General features: G+C 45.4%; 2 protein-coding genes across 4 annotated transcripts in view; one reads left to right on the top strand and one right to left on the bottom strand.

Moving 5' to 3' along the window:
• Positions 1-25,703, top strand: part of LOC125686398 (zinc finger SWIM domain-containing protein 6-like) — a 522,860-nt gene that overhangs the window by 205,884 nt on the left and 291,273 nt on the right. The gene's annotated exons all lie outside the window — the stretch shown is intronic.
• The window catches only part of LOC125686416 (uncharacterized), a 269,413-nt gene continuing 264,904 nt past the window's right edge, over positions 21,195-25,703 (bottom strand). For 2 of the 3 annotated variants that reach the window (XM_048930379.1, XM_048930378.1), the window contains one exon: positions 21,195-24,086. In XM_048930379.1, the coding sequence (XP_048786336.1) occupies positions 21,868-23,778 (1,911 nt within the window). In that variant the 5' untranslated portion in view covers positions 23,779-24,086 and the 3' untranslated portion in view covers positions 21,195-21,867. Of the gene's footprint in view, positions 24,226-25,703 lie in introns of all 3 variants that reach the window. The other variant, XM_048930377.1, reaches the window with a different exon arrangement.

Below are 25,703 nucleotides of genomic sequence, written 5' to 3'. Positions count from 1 at the left end.
TTCTCTCTATAACCCTTACCCTTGATTTCTTAGAGTAGTTCTGAAATTTTTGATTGTCCTTTATTTGTCTCCAAAGCTGGAGAAGGACATGGTTGGGCAGGCGGTCAATCTTAACAAATTGCACCCCAGCCTGAATTAAATCATTAAACATTTGTTTTCAGGAGACCCTTGTGGGTCCCGACTGAGGAGCTCAAGTAGCCGGCATTTTGGTTTTAGTTACCAGCAGGACCTCTGCTTCTTCCAACGTCCGAATATTGTGCCTAGTCCACAGGCGTTCTGTGTCTCCTAGGTCGGTGTAGGAGATTATTCTTTTACATCATTGTCTCAAAGCTTGCTGAGGACACCGTTGAACAAGTCCAGGCAAGTCCTGAGCAAAGGTTGTGAAATCATTTCTCTAGAGACTTTGATGGACAAGTTCTGGGCAAGGGTTGTGAAATCCTTTATCTGGGGGACACAGATGGATAAGGCCAGGGGCAAGGATAGAGAGATGAGCTGCAGCTAAATAGCTGTGAAGTGGTCTTTTGTGTGGACTCATCTCAGGATGAGGGCCATCTAAGGGAGTACTCAATGACTCTTGCTCTAGACCCTTCCTTGTCATGTAGGCAGGAGAACAAGGAGGATAAAAGAGGAACGGAAAACCATGAGGGTAGGTTTTCTGGCAACAGATTCCTCATGAAGAACAGAGGTTTCTGGCAACAGATTCCTCATGAAGAAGAACAGAGGATTCCTGACTAACAGACTCCTCACGTAGTGATGCGTAGTGATGCCTGCATGCTGACGGACTCTCCTGGGCCTGCTGCCTGAGTGTTGCTGCTTCATCCTGGATTGGCTCCATAACTGCCTGCCGATACCTGCTTGCTGCCCAAGGCCAGCCACTCTGGTGCTCCCCCCCCGCTGCTTTTGCCTCAGACCTTCACACGTCGTGCAACGGGACCACTGCTGGATATTGGTGGTGACTATCCCCGTTTTACGCTATTCTTGCTTCTTTCTTACCTTTTCTTTCACATTCCTTCCCTTCCCCGTCTCCCTGATTAGGATTTGTAATAAACTGGTTGGACTAACATATGAACCGTTGTTTCTTAATCTCACGCCGGGTATACAGATATTAAAAGAAACTCATCTCCCTACTATAAATTGGAGCGAGACAGTCAGCCACTAACTGGGCAGCCTGCTGAACTACAGCTTCTGAGGCCACCAGGGGATTTAATATAGAGACTAAAGTACCATACAGATGAGAGGGAGCTTGCTGTAGAATTACATCTCTCATCCCTGCTGAGAATTTAACCATATCAGGGCAATCAAATGTGACTTCATAGATAGCTTCCCTTACACCTAGTTCACAGATATAAATCTGGAGGTCCTCCATGGAGGACCACATCCTGATATGTAGAGGTATATCAGATTTATTTGGACATACCATACAGCAGGCCACCATTAACCATTCTATTACAGAATGGTTTACATCAAGATATTGATTAACTGCATATAACCTCTGCCTGAGAGCAGGATGGACAGTCATGGTGGCCAACTCGGCTATTTCCGGGCCATTCACCAAAGCACTTCCTGCTCCAGAATCCCACAGTCTTTATAACCAAGCCAGCACACTTTCTCTAGGCTTCTGCCGAAATCGCTGTACTAAGCTCATCAATTCTGTTGCCGTGTATGGCCAGGCCGTAAATGAGTCTGGGCAGGGGGCCACTGATCAGGCGGCACCCCTGCTGGTCTGTCCTGCACTTTTTTTGTTTTCTGGGTTACGACAGGAGGGACTTCTAGTGGATGGGTCAGAATTGGCTATTCAAGGTCTGATTTGGATTTCTTGTTTTCCTGATCAACGAAGTCTGTTGATTCAGGAGTCTGGTCATTGTTTATTGAAATGTTACAAGCTTGGCCTATTGGAAGATGCAGAATTGGTTCCTTCCCTGTTAAAACGCCAAGTTCTTGCTCTAATTTTTCAATACGGTCTTTCAAAAGCTGATTTTCATTCTCTAACGTATTATTTCTTATTTCAGCATGATTTAAGGAATTGGGCCACCAAGGAAGAGATGCAACATATAAGTGGGCTAGAGACCAAGGGGTGGACATAACTATGGATGCTATTGCACAGGTTATTGATGACGTGCCATAATTAAACAAGCCAAGAGGATGAAAACCTCTCTTGGGGGAAGGGCGATGGCAAAAGTATAAATATGGGGAGGCGTGGCGGGTTGATTATATCACCTTGCCACGATCTCGGAGTAGCAAATTCGTTATGTGCTTACCATGGTGGAGGCAACTACTGGGTGGCTTGAAACCTATGCAGTACCCCATGCTACCGCCCGAAACACCATACTGGGTCTCGAGAAACAAGTCCTGTGGCGACATGGCACCCCACAAAGGATTGAGTCAGATAATGGGACTCATTTCAAAAATTCTCTTGTAAATACTTGGGCCAAAGATCATGGCATCGAGTGGATTTACCGTATTCCCTATCATGTACCAGCTTCTGGTAAAATTGAACGCTACAATGGGTTGTTAAAAACCATGTTGAAAGCAATTTGTGGCAGAACATTTAAGCGCTGGGAGAAGCATTTGGCAGAAGGTAGCTACTTGGTCAGTACTAGAGGATTTATCAGCCATTATGATCCTACCCAATCCAGCTCCCTACATACTGTAGAGGGAGATAAAGTCCCTGTAGTACGTGTAAAGAACATGTTAGGAAAAGCAGTTTGGGTCCTTTCAGCTTCTGTAAAGGGTAAACCTCTCCGTGGTACTGTTTTTGCCCAGGGACCCGTGTCCACTTGGTGGGTGATGCAGAAAGATGGGTATGTTCAATGTGTACAAGGGAATTTGATGTTGGGGGAGTGCAGTCAGTAATTCTATGTGTGTATATATATATATATAAAGCATGATGTAGTGATGTAGAATAAGGGGTGGAATGTCATGGTTTTGTAATTTTGCTATTGGCATTTCACATCATGACACCATGTGGAGCACAGAGAAGAACTACATGTCCCAGAGGACTTCATGGTCAGAGAGGAAGATACGTCATGGTAGTCACGGGATCTTGTTCTCTCTCTCTCCCTCACTGCCTTGCAGAGGGTGTGGGTGTGCTTCCAAGCCACGAGCCTTCAGGTTTGCTCAGTTTCAGAAAACTCTCTCTCCTATTTTATTTGATTTATTAGTCTCAATTTCAATTAGATTGTATTGTATTGTGTTATCTTGTATTCCGATATCATAGTTAGTAAACTAAGTTTTCCCCCTTAGATAGTTGCCGTTGTTTTTCTTTTGAGTCTGGCTCCCATCTCCCTACCCCTCCCTTTTTCCCTTTCCATTTTTAGGGCCAAGGGACCCACGGGCCAACTGCCACCCAGTCATGGGCATAGATTGATCTAGATAGCTCTGTGACAGTCGTACTTGACAGTGATCTGAGACACAGCTGCATATTCAGTGTCATTTTCAAACCAACACCCTATCGAAACAGTTTCTCCATCGTTTCCAGTCACAGTTGGAATCTGTCGATGTTCATCCTCCTCCTTTATTTTCCATTCCTGTCCAGAAACTGTGTTATTATTTCTCAGTATCACTGCAGACACTGCAAGATTGGCACTTGCCCTACTTGGGCAACATAGGCATTAGTCCATGGCCATCCTGTGGTACATGGTTGCCATACATCTCGGGTATCAACCATAAAATCAAATATCAATTCTGCACCTTTATATCCCCATTTGCAATATATAAATAGTGGTTTTGTATAGGTGAAGTAATACCAGCAGTCTTGTTCTAACTCTATCATCTTGTATCAATAAAAATCTTCATTCTTAGGATTTTCCGGTTTAACCCCATCAGTATACAAGACTTCAATTTCAGTGGGTCTGCGATAAGCAGATCAACTAATCACTCAGAAGCCAATTCGTATTTTTTCTCCCAGTACTGAGTGAATTCTGGCTGTTTGATAGGTATCATTCCATCTCTACTCTTGTTCTGACTACATTTCAGCCCCATGCATTGCTACAGTGGCCGGGTTCAAATGCTTGTCCCTGGGATGCATTCCCACGGTTCTGGTATGATTGATATGGGCATGTGACCAGGATCACTCAGGAACTCTGTTGGTCACAAATGACCCGAGTGATCTGGATTCTGAGGAGAAGACATCTTCCAAAAAGGAGATTGTCATGGTAGGGACGGGGGTGGTTGTGAGGACATCTATTTTAGACATAAATGACAGTTCAAAGTTCTGTCTAGACCAGTGACAAACTTCAAATACCGGATCTATTAGTGTGAAGTTCTGCCAACAATCTGGTCTTTGGTTGGCACAGCACACCTGTTGCCTATTCATAAATCCCTTACAGAGACTATTGTTATCTGGGATGCTTTTCCTAAGTTCCATTTTTCATTTTATCCTACTTGGATTTCTTCTCCAATCTTTCCAATTAAGGAGATTACTTGCTTAGATTTATCCCAAGTCCATTCCTGTTTCGAATATACTTGGCTTCCATGCAAGACTACAGTGGTTAAGCTTAAATCCCTATATTTGGTATTGGCTGGATTACTCATTGTACTTGCAGTATATTGTGTATGTCCATGTTGCCATGGCCATGTTAGCTCTCTTTCTTTGACTACTGACTTTTCCTATTATAATTAATAGAAATATTGCCTCCTTCATTGCAAATTTAGTTTGTCCAATTTTTTTTTGTCAATGTATAGTTTAAAACAACAGATTGGTTTACAATATCTTGTTCTAATACTCTTTCTTAATAGAAACTTGGAAATTTTGGTTTAAAAATTAGCATCTCAAATATGAATGCACAATCAAAAAAATTAACAACCCTGTTTGAGGACAATCCCATTCAATATATGTCAGTACTTCTTCCCAGTCACAGGTTATATTCATTAGTCTGTTAATCCTTGCATCCTGGTGATTCTTCTTTTCCCCAATGTCGGGATGTGCAGAGGCCTTTACTCGTGTGCAGTGAGTCCACCCTTTCTCTGCCATCCTCACTGCTGTTTCAGTGATCAGCAGTACCGGAAACGGTCCTTCCCACTCAGGCTGAAGCTTTGACTCCTTCCATGTGTGTATTAGGACCCAGCCTCCAGAACAGAATGAGTGCACTGGAAATTCCAGAGGTGGAGTTTGAGCCAACAGTCCACGTTCCTTGAGGGATAACAGAGAAACAGACAGCCCAAGTATAGAGTTCTTAAGAAACTTATCCTTGGTTTCGAGAGTGGGCATCTCACCACTCGCTCCCAAGTATGGCAAACCAAACAACATTTAGTATGGTGATACTCCTAAGTCTTTTTCTGGGAGCGGTTCATATTCTAAGAAGGGCTAGAGCTAAACATTTGTCCAAGCTAATTTGGTCTCTAAAATCAATTTTGACAAGTGCTTTTTCATAGTCTGATTCATTCGTTCTACTTTCCCTGAAGAAGGGGGGGTGTGGGGGGGGGTGCCATGGAGTATGGAACTCCCACTTAATTCCTGCAGTTCAAATTAGCCCCTGTGGGATGAGTAAAGCAAAGTGGCTTCTATTATATGAGTTTATATTTTGTTACAGAGTTGACCAGATCAATCTACGTCCGTGACAGGGGGCAACAGGCCTCTGCCCTCACCCCCCACCCCAGTCCCACAAAAAATGGGAAGGAAGGAAGGAAGGGAGGAAAAGAACAGCGGCAACAATCTATGGAGGAAAACTTATTTTACTATAATACTGGAATACAAAACAAGTTTATATACAACTTAATTGAGATTAATAAGTCAGACAAGATAAGAGAGAAAGAGTTCCCGGGACCGATTCAAACCTGAAAAGCATGGAAGAGCTAGGAAAGCACCCTCCAGCACCCACTGCAAAGCAGTGAGAAAGCGCCCCCCGCCACCCAGAAGGGCCATATTCCGTGACTTCTGTAATGTACAGGGATAAGTACCTGGAAGTGGGGCATTAACACTTTAATGCCCCGTACACTACATGATGTTTTGATGAAGCCACCCAGTGGTTGCCTCCACCATAGTAAGCACATAATGCTTACCATTGTGAGATCGTGGCAAGGTGATATAATCAACCTGCCATGCCTCCCCATATTTATACTTTTGCCATCGCCCTTACTCCCACAGAGGTTTCATCCTCTTGGCTTGTTTAATTGGGGTGCATGTTTCACAGTTATGAATAACCTGTGCAATGGCATCCATAGTTAAGTCCACCCCTCGGTCTCTAGCACATTTGTATGTTGCATCTCTCCCTTGATGACCTGAGGTCTCATGGGCCCACCGAGCTAGGAATAATTCACCCTTGTTCTGCCAGTCCAGGTCGATTTGAGCCACCTCAATTCTGGCAGCTCGGTCTACCTGATTGTTATTTTGCTGTTCTTCAGTATCCCGACTCTTGGGCACATGAGCATCTACATGGCGCACCATTACAACCATACTCTTTGTTCGGGCAGCAATGTCTTTCCACAGTTCAGCAGCCCAAATAGGTTTACCCCTTCTTTGCCACTTATTTTGCTCCCACTGCTGTAACCACCCCCATAAGGCATTTGCTACCATCCATGAGTCAGTGTAGAGATAGAGCACTGGCCACCTCTCTCGTTCAGCGACATCTAAGGCCAGTTGGACAGCCTTTACCTCTGCAAATTGGCTTGATTCTCCTTTCCCTTCAGTGGCCTCTGCAACTTGTCGTGTGGGGCTCCACACAGCAGATTTCCATCTGCGATGCTTTCCCACAATACGACACGATCCATCTGTGAACAGGGCATATTTCTTTTCATTTTCTGGTAGTTCATTGTATGGTGGGGCCTCTCTAACACGTGATACCTCTTCTCCTGGTGGTGTTCCAAACTTTTTACCTTCAGGCCAGTCCATGATGACCTCTAGGATTCCTGGACGGCAGAGATTCCCCATCCGTGCTCGTTGTGTAATCAGTGCAATCCACTTGCTCCAAGTGGCATCAGTAGCATGATGGGTGGAGGGAACCTTTCCTTTAAACATCCAGTTCAGCACTGGCAGTCGAGGTGCCAGAAGGAGCTGTGTTTCAGTACCGACTGCTTCAGAAGCAGCCCGAACCCCCTCATAAGCGGCTAAGATCTCCTTCTCAGTTGGAGTGTAGCCCTCTTCCGACCCCCTGAAGGCTCGACTCCACAATCCCAGGGGTCAGCCTTGGGTCTCTCCCGAGGATATTTGACACAAACTCCAAGTGGGACCGTTCTCTCCAGCAGCAGTATAGAGGATGTTCTTTATGCCCTGTCCCATCTGTACTGGCCCTAGGGCCACGGCACGGGCTATCTCCTGTTTAATCTGTTCAAAAGCCTGCTGCTGCTCAGGGCCCCATGTAAACTCATTTCTCATTCGCGTCACATAATAAAGGGGGCTTACAATGAGGCTGTAGTTTGGAACATGCATTCTCCAAAAGCCCACTGCACCCAGAAAAGATTGTGTCTCTCTTTTGCTAGTGGGTGGAGACAGCAGTGATTTTGTCGACCACATCTGTCGGGATGTGACGGCGGCCATCTTGCCAATTTATACCTAGGAACTGAATCTCCTGGGCAGGTCCTTTCACTTTGCTTCGCTTAATAGCAAAACCAGCACTCAGAGGAATTTGGATTATTCGCTCTCCTTTCGTAAAGACTACTTCTGCTGTATCGCCCCACACAATGATGTCATCAATGTACTGCAGGTGCTCAGGAGCACTGCCCTGTTCCAATACAGTTTGGATCAACCCATGGCAAATGGTCAGGCTGTGTTTCCACCACTGGGGCAAACGGTTCCAGATATACTGAATGCCCCTCCATGTGAAAGCAAACTGTGGCTTACATTCTTTGGCCAAAGGAATGGAAAAGAAGGCATTAGCAATGTCAATGGTGGCATACCATTTGGCCGCTTTTGACTCCAGTTCATACTGGAGTTCTAACATGTCCGGCACAGCAGCACTCAGTGGGGGTGTGACTTCATTCAGGCCACGGTAGTCCACCGTCAGCCTCCATTCTCCACTGGCTTTACGCACTGGCCATATGGGGCTGTTAAAAGGCGAGTGAGTTTTGCTGATCACTCCCTGGCTCTCTAGTTGACGAATCAACTTATGAATGGGGAGCAAGGAATCCCTGTTGGTGCGGTATTGCCGCCTGTCCACCGTTTTTGTAGCAATCGGTACCTGTTGCTCTTTTACTCGCAGCAGCCCCACAACAGATGGATCTTCTGACAGGCCAGGCAAAACAGACAGCTGCTTAATGTTGTCTGTGTCCACAGCAGCTATTCCAAAGGCCCATCGATACCCCTTAGGATCCTTGAAATGCCCCCTTCTGAGATAATCAATTGATCATTTGATTATCCTGATCTTCATCAAGCGTCTCTGACACTGCTAACGTTTTGTCACGGTTAATCAGGTGAGACATTTGCTTTTGCACTTCATTCAGTTGGTCCATCATTTGAGAAATAGCAGCAACAGCAGCATGAATTGGGGACAGCAATTTTTCATAGTTCTGGAGCATTGGTATTAAATCATGAATTAAGGGTGTTCTCTGTTGTTCCCTGTATCTGTCACACGTTGACATTAGTGTAGAGGCATAGTTGTCCGGGGCTGTTGTCAGAAGTTTCTGCCATATCTCAGGCATCGTCCTCACTTTTTCAGGGTCACGGTCTTGGCGTGGGTGGTTAGGAACAAAGTTAGAGTCATACAACATTTCCACCACGCCTATTTCCCTCAAATACTGGATACCCTTTTCAACTGTATCCCATTTTTTCATCGCAATCTTCAAGCCGTTTTTGAAGGGATACTTTTCCTTCACGGCTATTAACACTCATTCCCAGAGGGTGGCAGCCTCATCTGAACATCGACTAATTCCTCTGTCAATAGCTGGATCTCTGGCAATGGCACCTAGTTGGCGAGCATCGTTACCATCCAGAGACAAGCTATGGGCCCCACTGTCCCAACAGCGAACCAACCAGGAAACAAGAGTTTCATTCGGGTGCCGTGTAAACTCCTTTCTTGAACCTTGGATTTCAGTCATCTTTAGAGGCCGGCGAGTAGTAATAGAGACTTCCTCCTCATCACTCTCTTCTGCATGTCTCTTCGTTTTCCCTTTTGCCTTTCACGATGGTGGTGGTTCTGAGGAGGGCCCCTCGCCTGGATCTTCCTCCATCTCCTCCTCCTCCTCTTCTCTTTTTCGTTGAAGACGCGAAGACACTCGTTTCCATTTCTTGCCCTCCACAGGAGCAACCGGTATTGTTACTGGTGTCTCCTGTGATTGATTAGATTTGACTTGGGGATTTTCCCCTTTGGCTTGAACCTCAGCTCGGAAACTCTCTCTCTCCAGAATGGTATTATATAGGGCACGGTAAGCACAAGCCAAACCCCAAATAAGTTGTACCTCCTTAGATTTATGTAAGCCGCATAGTCCCTGACTCAAATACTGGCTTAGTTTCTCAGGATCCCACAGGTGTTCAAGAGTAAAATCCCATGACACTGCGGGTCCCCATGCTTCTAAAACCTTTCCTAAACCTCTCCATATTCCCTGCCAATCATCATTCTCTGGTTTTGGAGGAGACTCCTTTCCCTTAATACGAATGCATAGGAATACATTCAGGAAAACTGATGACATGAACAACAACATGAGTATTAATTCAGGATTCAAAAAACGTTTGACAAACCGAGAAGAAAACCCGGAGACTGGTCTGAACATCGTGTTGTTTGTAAAATTAGCTATTCCATTTGGGATGTAGTTGTTTGTGAAATTAGCCATTCCTTCTGGGATGTAGATGCCAAAGTTCAAATCATACCTCATTGCAAGTAGGTAAAACATAGGTGTCTCCATCAGTGCCCTTAGGTCGTTATATATGAATGCAATTCCACAACACATAACTGTGAGATGGATTATTGGCCAGTAGGTTGTGACTAACACCATTGCTTTTAATCCTTTACCCAGCCCCCCCAGGATAACGAGTGGGTTCATCGCTGGCGCTTGCTAAAAAAGGGTTAATGAATTGAAGCTACCAAGAGGAGGGAAAAAAAAAAAAAGAAAAAAAGGCACTACTCAGACTAAGTAGTGCTGAAAGTTTACAAATATCCCAGAACACTGGCAGTACGCCTAATCTTTCAAGGTCAGGTTTTCCAGCACAGAAACCTGTACTACTGATAATGCTCCTTAACAAAGCTCTCTAAGACCAGAGAGAAAAAGAGATTTGTTCTAAAAGCTAAAAAGCAGTCGCCCCACGTTGGGCGCCAAAAATCTGTCACGGAGTTGACCAGATCAATCTATGTCCGTGACAGGGGCGACAGGCCTCTGCCCTCCCCCCTCCACCCCAGTCCCACAAAAATGGGAAGGAAGGAAGGGAGGGAAAAAGCAGCGGCAACAATCTATGGAGGAAAACTTATTTTACTATAATATTGGAATACAAAATAACACAATATATACAATTCAATTGAAATTGAGATTAATAAATCAGACAAGATAAGAGAGAGAGAGTTCCCGGGACCGATTCAAACCTGAAAAGCTTGGAACGGCTAGGAAAGCACCCTCCAGACCCCACTGCCAGGCAGCAAGAGAGCGCCCCCCCCACCCGGACGGGCCAGATCCCGTGACTTCTGTAATGTACAGGGATAGGTACCTGGGACTGGGGGAGTGACACTTTAATACCCCGTACACTACATGATGTTTTGATGTGGAATACTGAAACCATAAAAAAAAAAAAAAAAACCATAGAACCACGACACTACCCAACCCGACAAGTGATGTATTAATACTAACAGATACTTGAACCTTCCTACCTTAGGTAGTTCAGTAAAATCTACTTCTGTACTTTGGAAAGGTCTAAGTCCTGGTTCCCTTCCACCCGGGGGCTGTTTTCTCATAGCCTTCCTGTTTATTTGCTGACATGTTACACAGCTATTGCATATCTGCTTTGCTGTTTTGTACAATCCTACATACAGATACTTCCTCAATACAGCATCACACATTGCTTGCACTCCCCAATGACTTCCCTGATGCAGAAGAGTTACAATTTCTCTCATTACTTGTTTGTTTACCATTTCCCTACCATCAGGGAGAATCCACCGTCCTCCTGACTCCTTTACTTCTAACTCCAAAAGTTGCTTTCTCTTTCTCACTGAAGATTTGATTTTCAGGTGGAGGCTTTATCTCAGGCACCTGTGACATTTTCATTACCCTTTCTGACTGCAAAGCAGCCTCCCTTGCTTTTTCATCTGCCGTTTGGTTTCCTTGTGCTTCCAGGGAATCACCTTTTTGATGTCCCTTTATATGTACTACAGCAATCTCTTCAGGCAGTAACAGGTTTTCCAAAACCTGTCTGATTAGTTCTTCACGTGCCACTTCCTTTCCTCTAATGTTTATCAAACCTCTCTCTTCCCAAATTGTTCCAAATGTATGTACTACTCCATATGCATATCTCAAATCTGTGCATATAGTTCCCCGTTTCCCCTGTAACAGCCACAGAGCTTGATTTAAGGCAAACAGTTCACAGGTTTGATCCAACCAACTACTAGGCAAATTTCCCATTTCTTCTACTTTCATTTCTGCTCCTTCAACAACTGCATAACCATTGCACCACTTCCCATTTATCACTGTAGATGATCCATCTATAAACAGATTTTCTCCTTCATCCAAAGGTAAATCCCTGTAAATCCAACCTTATCTTTGAAAATTTATTAAGTCCAGGCAGTTATGTTCCACATCCATGGTGTTTTCACTTCCCTTAATTAAGAAGGAAGCAAGATTTGTGATAGAGCTTGTAATTATAATCATATCATCTTTTTCAGTCAATATTGTTTTATATTTAAGTATTCTAGAATCCATCAGCCATCTCCTGGCTTTCTGAGTGAGAATTGTTTTTACTTGATGAGGAGTGACAACAATTAACTGCCCCCCCGAAGGTCAATTTCCTGCTTTCTTCTACCAATAAGGCAGTTGCTGCTAGTGCCTGGACACATTTGGGTCAACCTCAAGATACAAGGTCTAATAGCTTAAACAAATATGCAGTAGGTTTTCTTTTGTCTCCTCATTTTTGTGTTAGAACTCCTAAGGCAGCTCCTTCACTGACAGTTACAAAAAGGTGAAATGGTTTCCTTAAAGCAGGCAGTTCTAACACTGGTGCTGTGATTAAGTCCTGTTTCATTACTTCTACTAATTCTTTTTCCTCTTCTGTCCATTTTAATATGTTGGGTTCCTCCTCTGATAGTATGAGATACAATCTCTTTGTTTTCTGTGCATATGCTTCTATTCATATTCTGCAGTATCCAATTAAACCCAGAAACTTCCACAACTCCCTCTTTGTCCCAGGCAGAGGAAACTACACAATGCCTTGAATTCTTTCAGAATTTATTCTCTGTTTCCCCTCAGAAATCACATGTCCAAGTTATCTGACTTCTTTTTCCACATACTGCAGTTTCTTTTTAGACACCCTTAGCCCATGTTCCCCCAAGAAGTTCAGGAGTTTATTTGTAATCTCTTTTACTTTGGACTCCTCTGTCCCACAAATCAGCAAATCATCCACATACTCTAACAACTTCACCTCTTCTCTAGTCTGTAACCACTTTACCTCTTCTCCAGCCTGAAACTTTCTCAAAACTTTCTCCAGCGCTTGTCCAAATAGATTAGGTGATTCTGTGAACCCTTGGGGTGTAACAGTCCACCTATATTGCTGCTTTCATCCCGTTTCTGGATCCTCCCATTCAAAGGCTAAAAGATCTCTACTCTCTCAGTCCAAAGGAAAGCATCTTTTAGGTCTATTACACTAAACCACTTATGTTTGTGTGGGATCTGACTCATTAGGGTATAGGGGTGCCGCTTGAGAACTATTTCATTGATTTTTCTTAAATCTTGCACCATTCGATACATGCCGTCTACCTTCCATACCAGCAGAATTGGAGTGTTATAAAGTGACATACAAGTTTCCAGAAGACCATCCTTAACCAATGTCTGTATTACAGGCTTTAAACCCATTCTCCCTTCTAAGGGTATGGGATATTGGCACTGTTTCACAGGCTCTCTCCCTTCTTGGACAGTTATTTTTAATGGAGTAATTCCAAGTCCACCCCTGTTTCCTTCCCCTGCCCACACCTTTGGATTTATTTCTTTTTCATCTTTCATCATCAGCTGTTAACGCATTCACTGACACTTTTATTCCTGTTTCACAAGTTTTCAACTGCAATCCTAATTTAACTATTAAATCTCTCCCCAGTAAATTGGTCCCCGCTTCCGGCACATATAACAATTGCCCCATAACTATTTTATCTTTTCATTTTAATTCTGTGGTCTCAAAAAGTGGAGCTATCATTTCTGATCCCTCAACCCCCGTTATTCTTAAGGTGTTCCCAGTTAAATTAAGTCCTGGTATTTTGTAAGTTAAAGATGACCTAGCTGCCCCCGCATCCACTAAAAATACTACTTCCTTATTAGGTCCCACTTCCAAATTTATCAAGGGCTCTTTGTGGGACCAACTTTCAGGAAGCCCCTGACACCCCTAGTCTTCATTCATAACAGCAATTAATCGCTCTTCCTTTTCTAACTCAGGACACCTCCTTATAGGGCAGCCTTCCTTTCCACAGCAAAAGCATTTTCTTGTTGCTGGTTTCTTCTCTGGAGGTACAGGAAATGACCTCCTCACTTCCCTATTTCTGTTTTTATTCCTTTTATCCCAACTGCCCCTTGAGTACTGATTCCCTTGGGAACCTCTCTTTTGCCAATTCTCCATTTTCTGTTTTATCACTTGATCCACTGCAGCAACCATCATTTTCGTCTTTTGTCTTTGCTTCTCTTCCTCTCTCCTAACATACACCTTCTGTGCTTCTCTCAAGATATTCACTAATGGCTGCTCATGCCACCCTTCTATTTTCTGCAGTCCCTTTTGTATGTCTGACCAGGATTTAGTGACAAAATGGACCCTCAGTACTTCCTGTGCGACTTGATCATCAGGATCCAGCCCTGAGTACCTCTGTATTCTATCCCTTAGTTTCTCCAAAAATTCACTTGGTGTTTCATATTTACCTTGCTGAATTTCAAAAGCTTTAGCAAAATTCGGAGACCAAGGCACTGCTCCCTAAGATTATTAGTTCCCGGATGATCCCTCATATGTACCCTATCATCATAATTATTATGATGGATCTGTTAACGGGTATATCACTTCAGCTGGTACCGCCTCTGCACCCGGAGTGTGCATTTTCTCCCATTCCTGCATAGCAGCTCATCTAATCATTCCTCTTTCCTCCCCATTAAACAACATACTCAGGATGGACATCATCTCATCCCATGAATAAAAATTTGGCCCCAATAATTGATCAAACTGCTCTGCTAATCCAATAGGATCTTCCACTGAAGGTTTAATTTCACTTTTAAAATTTCTTACCTCTCCACTAGTGAGTGGGGCATTCACATACCCTATTCCTGTTAACATTGGAACTTCCCTGAGGGGGTACATAGGAGTGTCAGCGGAGTTAGTGGAGTTAGTTCTAGGAAAGGGAAAAATTATATCTCTTTTGCATTGTTCCAATTCTTTCCTAAGCCGGTGAAATTTTTCCTTTTTAGGTTCAGCATTAGTCACAGAGCTCTGTTCAGGTGGGCTGTTAGGGGGGTGATCAAGGCCAATGTCCTCCACTCTGTCATCTTTCTTTCTTCAATTACAGGACTTGGCTCAGAACCAGGATTGTAAGGGGGGGGATGCTGTTCCACCATAGGGACAGCTCCAAGAGGAGGTAGGCTGTTTAAAGAATCCCATCTGGAATTTCTCTGTTCTTCCTTATCTACGGAATTTCGTCTAGCCATGATTAATTGCTGCACTCCCTGAATCCAACAAGCAGCATATGCAGACTCTTCTGATGAAAAAGGCATTTTACTATTCACATGCACGTTCAGAGCCTGACATACCCAATCTTCACTAGATCCATATCTCGGCCAAAAAAATGATTTCCTTAAACTTGGTTCTTTAGGCCACACAACAATGCAATACCTAATTGTTTTCTGTTTATACTTATCGCTGGTTCTTTAATTTCTTTTCCAATTTTTCAACATATTTCATAAAAGACATATGGCAGGCACTGCTCCAGGGGCCCTTTCTCCATCCCCCACCTTGGAACTCTTAGTCCCCATTTCTCTCAGCAACCTATGGTCATACTACTGCAGAAACCACCCTTCTGCAGCATCGCACATGCCCAATTCTTGGTTCTAGGAAATGAGGTGTACCATCAAGCAACTCACTTTGCAAGACGTTCACATACAGCATAAGAGTCCCAGACCTCGACCTCCAAGGCAATACTTAATCCACAAATGATTGTTCTTACCTTGGTCTGTGCACAGAGTTGCCCGGTATTATCAGGTCAGTCTCACAAAACCGCAGTGCCCACTTGCCCACTGTCTGTCCCTATCCCCCAGCTGTTCACCGATCTTGCCTCCTAAAAATAGCCTCAGGTCCGCAGCTGGCTCCTCAATGAATCACCACCACTAACCCACAGGACCACAGAAATAAGAACGGGGTGCACCGTCCTGTGCTGTAGAGGCAGAGATCCACCGCAGGTGACATTGGTTTCTCGGGTTTCAGCACCAAATTTGTGAGAAACACTCAAAGTCAAAAATTTCAGATTAGGCAAGGATCTTAGTGATAGAAGCAAAGTTTATTCGTTAACTGCAATAACATGCGCATACCCCCTATTGGCAAGGGAGAAATTGCGTACCGGTCATCAAAATTCATTTTGTTATATACTCTAAACCTGACACAGGTAATGCTCTCCTGGTGCATGCTCATTGGTTGAGCATCTCAGGCTCAGAATTTCCCTGACGCTGTTGCTATGATACATTTCCATATAAGGTCCATTACCAACCTGTTGTTTTTTGGTACGTTTTGTAATTTTTTATGGAGATAGGAGGGCAATATTTCCATTTTGTTCGTTCTGTCCCATGCTAGTCTCTCTCCACCCTGCATATTTGCCTTATTTTGTGGCTGGCTCAATTCTACCCCAGTCAGAATGCTGCATATCTTTATTTTTTTACTCTGTTCATCTTAGTGGAAGGAAAACAGCTACTTCACAAGAGGGTTATAAGTCCAGTAAAGGCATATACTTCATAAAGAAAATAAAGAATCACAGAATCACAGAATTGTAGGGGTTGGAAGGGACCTCCAGAGATCATCGAGTCCAACCCCCCTGCCAAAGCAGGTTCCCTACAGCAGGTCGCACAGGTAGGCATCCAGGCAGGTCTTGAACATCTCCAGAGAAGGAGACTCCACCACCTCCCTGGGCAGCCTGTTCCAGTGCTCCGTCACCCTCACTGTAAAGAAGTTCTTGCGCATGTTTGTGCGGAACTTCCTATGCTGCAGTTTCCAGCTGTTTCCCCTTGTCCTGTCTCCACTCACCACTGAAAAGAGTCCGGCCTCGCCATTCTGCCCCCCACACCTTAGATATTTATAGACCTGGATCAGGTCCCCTCTCAGTCTCCTTTTCTCAAGGCTGAACAGACCCAGTTCACTCAGCCTTTCTTCATAGGGGAGATGCTCCAGGCCCTTCACCATCTTCGTGGCCCTCCGCTGGACTCTTTCCAAGAGATCCCTGTCTTTTTTGTACTGGGGAGCCCAGAACTGGACGCAGTACTCCAGATGAGGTCTTACCAGGACAGAGTAGAGGGGGACGATCACCTCCTTTGACCTGCTGGCCACGCTCTTTTTAATGCACCCCAGTAAGCCATTGGCCTTTTTGGCCACAAGGGCACACTGCTGGCTCATGGCCAACCTGTCGTCCACCAGGACACCCAGGTCCCTTTCCGCAGAGCTCCCCTCCAGCAGCTCATCCCCCAACCTGTACTGGTGCATGGAATTATTCCTCCCCAGATGCAAGACTCTACACTTGCTTTTGTTAAACCTCATCCGGTTTTTTTCTGCCCAGCTCTCCAGCCTATCCAGGTCTTGCTGAATGGCAACACAGCCTTCAGGCATGTCAGCCAATCCTCCCAACTTCGTATCATCAGCAAACTTGCTGAGGGTGGCCATTATCCCCTCATCAAGGTCATTGATGAAGATGTTGAACAAGACCGGACCCAGCACAGACCCCTGAGGAACACCGCTAGTTACAGGCCTCCAACCGGACTCTGCACCACCAACAACGACCCTCTGTGCTCTGCCAGTCAGCCAGTTCTCAACCCACCTCACTGTCCACTCATCTATCCCACACTTCCTCAGCTTTGTTATAAGGATGTCGTGGGGGACAGTATCAAATGCCTTGCTGAAATCAAGGTAGACTACATCCACTGCTCTCCCCCTATCCACCCAGCCAGAGACAATATCATAGAAGGCTACCAGGCTGGTCAAGCACGACCTCCCCCTTGTGAACCCGTGCTGACTACTCCTGATAACCTCCTCTTCTTCCAGTTGTCTGGAGATGACATCCAGTACAAGCTGTTCCATCACCTTTCCAGGGACAGAGGTGAGGCTGACTGGCCTATAATTGCCTGGGTCTTCCTTCTTGCCTTTTTTGAAGACCGGGGTGACGTTGGCTATCTTCCAGTCTTCAGGCACCTCCCCCGTCCTCCAAGACTTCTCAAAGATGACAGAAAGCGGTTCAGCAATCACCTCTGCCACCTCCCTCAGCACCCGTGGATGAATCCTATCGGGTCCCATGGATTTGTGAACATTGGTGTTGCCTAGGCGCTCCTGGACCACCTCTTCCCTGACAGAAGGGAGGTCTTCCATTCCCCAGATCCTCTCACTAACCTCCAGGGTCTCAGATTCCCGAGGGGGAGCTTTTTCACTGAAAACAGAAGCAAAGAAGGCATTCAGTATCTCCGCCTTCTCGGCATCCCCCGTTACCAGAACACCCCCGTCACTTAGCAGGGGAGCCACATTCTCCCTAGTCTTCCTTTTACTGTTAATGTACTTGAAAAAACCTTTTTTATTATCCTTTATCCCCTTTGCCAGATTTAATTCCAGGCAGGCTTTAGCCTTCCTTGTCGCATCCCTGCAGACCCTGACAACATTCCTGTATTCTTTCCAAGTAGTCAGACCCTTTTTCCACATTTCATGGGCCTTCTTCTTTCCTTTGAGTTTGTATAATATAATACTGGAAGCTTCTACTGCAAAAACACAATCTACCTCTCAAAAACTGATACTGGAGTTGTAGCAGGTCTGGCACAGCAGCACTCAGTGGGAGCGTGACTTTATTCAGGACACGGTAGTCTACCATCAGCTTCCATTCTCCACTGGCTTTACGCACTGATCATATGGGTCTGTTAAAAGGTGAGTGAGTTTTGCTTATCACTCCCTGACTCTCTAGTTGACTAATGAACTTATGAATGGGGAGGAAGGGATACATGTTAGATCAGTACTGCCATCTGTGCGCCCTTTTTGTAACAATTGGTACCTGTTTCTCTTTTACCTGTAGCAACCCCACAACAGACGGATCTTCTGACAGACTAGGCAAAGCAAACTACACAGATATCTGTTGGGATAGCAGCACGGCAGGTGGCTGACAATCTAGGAGATTCCTGGAGTCTGTTGAGAATACCTTCCTAGTCCAGGTATTAGGTGGACCGACCCAAGGTGTAGCTTTACTGAACCTGGTGCTCACCAATGCAGAGGAATGCAATGGAGAGGTTAAGACCTGCCTGGATGCCTACCTGTGCGACCTACTGTAGGGAACCTGCTTTGGCAGGGGGGTTGGACTCGATGATCTCTGGAGGTCCCTTCCAACCCCTACAATTCTGTGATTCTGTGATTCTGTGATTCTGTGATTATGGTCCTTTTCAAACCAGGCTATTCTATGATTCTATGACAGTTGCTTTATGTTGTCAGTGTCTACAGCAGCTATTCCCAAGGCCCATCGATACCCCTTGTGATCTTTAAAATGACTCCCTTCTGAGGTAATCCGTACCAAGTATACATGGAGCCCCTGATCTAGTCACAATGGGGTGCTTTTGTCGGTCTTTCCCATTGAGGCTTATTTCCGCCTGTCCAGTCTTTCCATTAATTTTGAAGCGGCTGAAACATATGCTCGTATAGGAGTTAAATGTATCTCAAAGTCATGCAGTTGAGAAATCAGTTCACTTTAAAGGGGCCTTCTTTGCCTTCTGCCATATATAGCTGCTTATGTACCAGTGTAGTTTTCTGGTGCAGTTCTTGTGAATTTATGCCACATATTTAGTGTATACCTGACTCTCTCAGGATCATGAACTTGGTTTGGATCATCAGGACCGAAGTTGGTTCGTGTAACACTTCCACCACCATGCATTCTCTCATATAATGGGTGCCTTTTACCATAGTAGTCCATTTCTTTATCTCAGGCATCACAAGTTCTGTAAAATTAGCAACTCCCTCTGGAGTTGTATGGCAGGTCGTATGCAGATACCAGGTAGGTATTTCCACCAGTGTTTTCAGTTGCTTATATATACTTATAGCTCCATAGAGCAGAGTGGCAAAATTAATTAAGGCCCAGTACATTCTGAGCATTAGGAAAGAAAAAATGATGGAAAGCATTCCCTCGAAGAGCAGTTTTAAAAGACAAAGGATTTTTTTCAGAAGCAAGCTAGCAGCACCCAAAAAGTTTACAAATATCCTAGAATATTGGCAGTCTGCCTGGACTTCAGTACCTCCAGTATAAATAAATATAAAGTTTAAATATAAAGTTTAAAATATATATAAATATATATATAAATATAAAGTTTAAACATAAAGTTTTCTCTCTGTGCACAAAGAGAGATTCTTTCTAAAAGTAAGTCTTTTTTCCAGCCAAGGCAGCCTATGCCTGCATTCTCCTCCAAGATTGTCAGTGGTTTAAATGATGGTTTTGCCCGGTTCTGTGACTAATGTGGTGGGGGGACCCATGGACCCATGCCCTGGGAAAGAGAAAAAGGGAAAAGGGGAAAAGGCAGCCTGGTCTAGTGGTTGCAACCCTGCACATAGCAGGGGGGGTTGCAACTAGGTGATCATTATGGTCCTTTTCAACCCAGGCCATTCTATGATTCCATGATTCTATGATTGTATGAAGAAGGTAGGGAGATGGGCCTAAAAACAAAACAGCAGCAACAATCTGAGGCTAATTTACTAATTTACTAAAAAGATGTTGGTATGCTCGATAACACAGTATATTACAATATCATACAACTGAAGCTAATTAATCAAATAAAATGAGAGTGTCTGAAAACCAATGGCCTTACTTTAAGTAAGCTGAGGCAATATGGCACCCTCAACAGAGATGAGCCAGAAGATCAAAAAAATGGTATCTCATGATCGGAGAATGGTTTTTATTTTTCCCTCTGAGCAGACAACAGTAACAGAACAGCGGACAGTCCTCTGGGAGATGTAGTTCTTCTCTTCTGGGGCAGGTACCTGGAACTATCCATGATCCACGGTACTGGAGCATTAACTCTTTAACTCTCAGTTAAAACTCCCAGTTTAACTCCCAGCACTACATGATGTTATGATATGGAATACTGATAACCAAAAATCATAAAACCATGACAATACGCTATTAAACTTTCTTTATCTCAAACCACAGGTTTTACCTTTTATAAAAAAGGTATCTCCGCTATCCCACTCAGATGAGGGAGTGTGTGAATGGTTGTGTGGTGTTTCGCTGTCTTCTGACTTAATCCAGGACAGTCTCTAAGCAACTAGTAGATGAGACATCCCTCTCACCTTTTAAATATTTCATTTGTTTTTTTCATTGATTAAAGATTCCACCATTCCCTGAAATTGCTGAAAAGCTTCACCTACATGGTAGAACTGCAATTGTTAAACTGTCATCCAAAATCTGGGAAGAAAACTCTCTAACTCCAATGTGGTGTTAGAAAGTGGCATTCCTTTATTCCTCACTATGTGCATTGGGCAACTTGACAAGGAAGGGCATGCTCTCAGAGTTCAGGTTCTACATTTATACAGTTAAGACATACATATGCAGTACTTTGGCATACCTATTCACTCTTTTTCAAGGTCTCATGGGTATGTCCTGTTGTATTAGGCGCTTGCGCCATCTTCGGGTTGTAACGCATTAGGCCCTCCCCCTTTCCATATATAAGCACGTGTTAGTTCCATTAAAGCACCATTTTGCTGTTCACCATATTGGTGTCACCTCGGTAATTGGCCAAGCTGCGGTCTCCCAGGGAAAACGAATGGGTGAAGGTTACAACAAATGGTGACCCCGACCGACATGATCCCTGGGGGTGAGTCGGCTGTCTGTCAGCGGTGCAGGATCCCACTGCGGAGTGGTAAATTCAAATCCGCGGAGTAGTGGAAGCCCGGTGTATAACCAAGATGTTATAATTGCAATATGTATAACCAAGATGTTATAATTACAATATAATCAAAAGAGTAAGGCACAGCAAACAGGGATCACAAAAGAGAATAGGTAGAAGAGCTTACCCTTGGGTTGAGCTCACTAGAAGATATCAAAGAGGAGGATCTCCAGAAGAGATCCTTCCCCTCTGGTAGCCAGCTCTTAAATAGGTCCAGGAGGGGTGGAGCCTGGCTCCACCCCTTCCGGCAGCACAGGTGAATTGCCTTCACCTGTGCTCCTCTGGCTGACTCATGGCTCACCTCAGGTGATCAATCAGAGGTTCAGGCCGTGACTCAGCAGTTCCCATACACTCCACCCCTTCACGGCGTGAACCAATGATCAGGTTAACAAAAGGGTAAGCTTTCCCTAATACAGAGATCCGGTATATCGCGACGCTTATACAATTTTATCGCGACGTATGTTGGTACAGTTCAAGACAAGTGATGATTAGTGGATGTCCATACTCTTCTATGGGCCAGTGCTCGATGATGTGCCTGGAGGCATGAGGTCCTGAGGTGCAAGTCCATTCTATGTTCCATCAGTCCCATGCAGACCATCACCGGGTGTTGTACGTGATCTGACAGCAACACTGGAACGCTTGATGGCATTTTGTTCCTTCCGGTGGTCCTGAAGGCTCACAGACTCACGGGGAGTAATACAGATGTTTTACAGGTACCAGGAGGGGAAGGTCTGCTCTCCAGGGCAAGATACAGGCCGTATTGCTGTCTTGGGTCAACACTTCCGCTTGTACTGGGGCACGTCCTGGCCGCCTGTACCACACCTTTTTGCCGGATATCTGCGGCTGCATAACGATATCAGGCACCAAAGGAGGTGTCCTGATCTGCCATAGGGACATGATGGGGGTCCCTTTAGCAATAAAGATCGGAGTGTTGACCATAATATCAGTAGGCCATGTACCTATTACTGGAGGGACTACTGAGCCTCCCACCTCCAATAGTCTCCCCCAAGGTGCAAGTAGGCCACACCACTTGGGTCCTACCTGCACCTTCCAGGGCCATTTTATTTTATGGGTACCTGGCTCTAAGTTTTCAGGGGCAGGGAGCAGAAGATTATTTTCATTACCAATTTGGGGTCTTACCTGATGATCAGTGCCCGTAATTTGGATCCTAAGCGGGGTGGCCCATGTCGTCTGCAACATTCTCAGGGCACTGGGTCTGCCATCTCGAGGTCTTTCATTCAGGTCCCGCAGGGTTTCATACAGTCTTTTTGTCCACCCCTGCAAGGACTGGGAGTCTGTCTTCAGGGCAGCCTTAAGAATACCATTATAACGTTCGATGAGGCCTGCCCCTGTTGGATTATATGGCAGGTGGAATCGCCATTCGATGTTATTTTCTTCTGCCCAGCGCTGTATCGTTGCACCAGTAAAATGAGTCCCTTGGTCGCTCTCGATGACTTGAGGTGTCCCGTAGGCAGACATCAGTTTAGTGAGTGCCTTGATCGTATATGCCTGGTTTGCTTTCGGTACTGGATAGGCCTGCAGTAGCCCACTTGCAGTGTCGACACAGGTCAGGGCATATCTTGCCCCTTCGGAACGAGGAAGGGGCCCGATGTAATCGACCTGCCATCGCTGGAGAGGATTGTGTCCCCTAGCAAGATGGGCTGTTGTTTCGGGCAACGATCTCGGTCTCATCTTGGAGCAAGCGTCGCAATCCTGGCATGCCTGGACGATATCAGATAGTTGTATGGGCAGTCCCCATGCTTTAGCAGCTGCCCACATTGTCTTTTGTCCAGCATGCCGTAGCTTCTGATGTAGCCAGCGGGCGATGTTCTCAGATGGTGAATTCTCAATCCATCGAACTCGGGCCAATGTGTCGGCTTCATCGTTTCCCGGTGACTGTAGGGGCTGATGACCAGAAACATGGTAGACACGTACAGTCCTGTGTTTGACCGTATTCCATATATCTAACCACATGTCTTTGCCCCAGATCGGTCGGGCGTGGATAGTCCATTCCTGGGTGGCCCACTGTGCAATCCAGAGAGTGAGCCCCCGGTACACAGCCCAACTATCTGTGCAGATGTTCAGGATACCATCACCGGGTTCCTTGGTTATAACCATCCACACGGCTCGCAGTTCTGCCCATTGGCTGCTCTGACCATCCCCCTCATCGAACCAGATTGTCTCGGTGGAAGGATGGTATGCTATTGCTCTCCACTTGCTCGGGTTGCCCTTGCTGGACCCATCTGTGTACCAGGCATCTTCAGGGATAGGATATTTTCCCTCGTGAACGGGACTCTTCTCTGGTGGAGCGACCAGTATTTCTTTTGGTGCATCACTGTGATATGTAACTGGGCCTAGGATCTTCTGAAGTTCTTCTTTCAAGGGGGATGAAGACAGACTGCTCCTTTGGCTGAGATAGGCGACCCATCGTGCCACTGTTTGTGCTTGGGCCACCCCTGTCTTAGGAAGGTGGGTCAGATCCTTCACCCACCCCTGAATTGGCAGAGTGGTCTTGACTATAACTGCAGCTGTCTGAGTTATTGGCTCTACTGCCTGTAATGCCGAATAGGCAGCCAATAACTGTTTTTCAATCATACTGTATCTTTCTTCTGCTCCGTGCCAAACCTGAGACCAGAAACCAATGGGGGTCCGAACAGAACTCTGGCGCTGCCACAGGCCCCAACCGAAGCCATCTTGAGTAACATGAACGTCCAACTCGGCTGGGAGGGTAGGATCGAATATACCCAATGCCTGAGCTTGTTTAACTGCCAGTTTTGCTTGTTGGAAAGCATCCTGTTCGGCTTTCCCCCAGTCCCATAGCTGCCCCTTTTTTGTGAGTCTGTATAATGGCCTTAGCAGCTGCGCTAGGTGAGGTATAAAGGAACGCCAATAACCCAATATACCTAGAAACTCTTGCAGCTGCTTTGATGTTGTAGGGACTGGAAATGCCTGAACCTTATCTATAACAGCACTGGGTAGCACTTTGGTCTTTCCTGACCAAACCACCCCCAGGAATTTTACGGACAGGCCTGGACCTTGCACCTTTTGGGGATTTATAGCCCATCCCCTTTGTTGCAAATAGGCAGTTAATGAATCAGCTGCCTGTCCTACTACCTCCAGTGAGTCGGATGTCAACAGGAGATCATCAATATAATGATATAGGTTAACATCATCAGGTTTTCTCCAGTCAGCCAGGTCACGCGCCACTAGATTATGACAATACGTTGGTGAATGCACGTACCCCTGTGGCAGGACCTGAAAGGTCCACTGCCTGCCTCCCCACGTAAACGCAAACTGATCTTGCGATTCCTCAGCAATTGGGATACTGAAGAATGCATTTGCTAGATCTAGGACACAATGATAGGTTTTTATCTCCCTACTCAATGTGTCCATTAGGGAAGCAATATTGGGTACGGCCGCATGAATAGGCGGCGTGACCTTATTTAATTCTCTGTAATCTACTGTCATCCTCCATGTGCCATCCGACTTTCGCACTGGCCATATGGGGGAGTTATACGGGCTGTGTGCAGGTCTTATAATGCCCACTTTTTCTAATTCCTGCACCGTTCTCGATATTTCATCTTGCCCACCCGGGAGTCTATACTGGCTAACATTAGTAATCCGGCGCGGTTTTGGCAGGCAAACAGGCTCATGTTTCGCATGGCCTCTTAATATTGCCTGCACCGCCCGGATACTGATACATCTTTGTCGAAGTCTGAACTCTCCCACAGTTGTTTGGAGAGCCAGACCCCATAGAATGTCTATGCCCAGGATGTATTCTTGGACTGGGGCAATAGACACCTTGTACTCCCGGGGTGGGAGACGCCCAACCCCCAATTTTAACCATGTTTGGGTGACAGGAATAGTCTGTCCCCCAAAACCACCAATCATCACTCTGTTGCCATGAAATTTTCCTGGATCTCCATAGATAATTGATGTTTCTGCTCCAGTATCCACTAATGCCATAACTCTCTGAATATTTTTTCGGGACCAATAAATTGTTAATTCTACATAGGGCCTCCGGTCCCGTCTGGAGGCCCTACGGGGACTAACACCCCTTGTCACTGCATGAATTGTGCTAGGGCCAGTTCTTTTGCTTCTGATGGCTCAGGCATTGTGGCCCGAGACACCTGAGGTGGCTTCTTTTTCCTGTTTGGAACAATAAAATCTTCTAGGTTCCATGTTGTTGTTGGAACCCTTTCTATAGCTCTTACCCTGGATTTCTTAGGGTAGCTCTGGAATTTTTGATTGTCCTTTAGTTGTCTCCAGAGCTGGAGAAGGACGTGATTGGGCTGGCGGTCGATCTTAGCAAATTGGACCCCAGCCCGAATTAAATCATTAAACATTTGTTTTCGGGATACCCTTATGGGTCCCGATCGAGGAGCTCGAGTAGCCGGCATTCTGGTTTTATTTACCGGCAGGACCTCTGCTTCCTCCAAAAACCGAATATTGCGCCTAGTCCGCAGGCGTTCTGTTTCTCCCAAATCGGCAACTAACTGGGCAACCTGCTGGACTACGGC

The sequence above is a fragment of the Lagopus muta genome, chromosome W (assembly GCF_023343835.1).
Source record: "Lagopus muta isolate bLagMut1 chromosome W, bLagMut1 primary, whole genome shotgun sequence".
Classification (NCBI taxonomy): domain Eukaryota; kingdom Metazoa; phylum Chordata; class Aves; order Galliformes; family Phasianidae; genus Lagopus; species Lagopus muta.
This window is presented reverse-complemented; position numbering and strand designations above follow the sequence as displayed.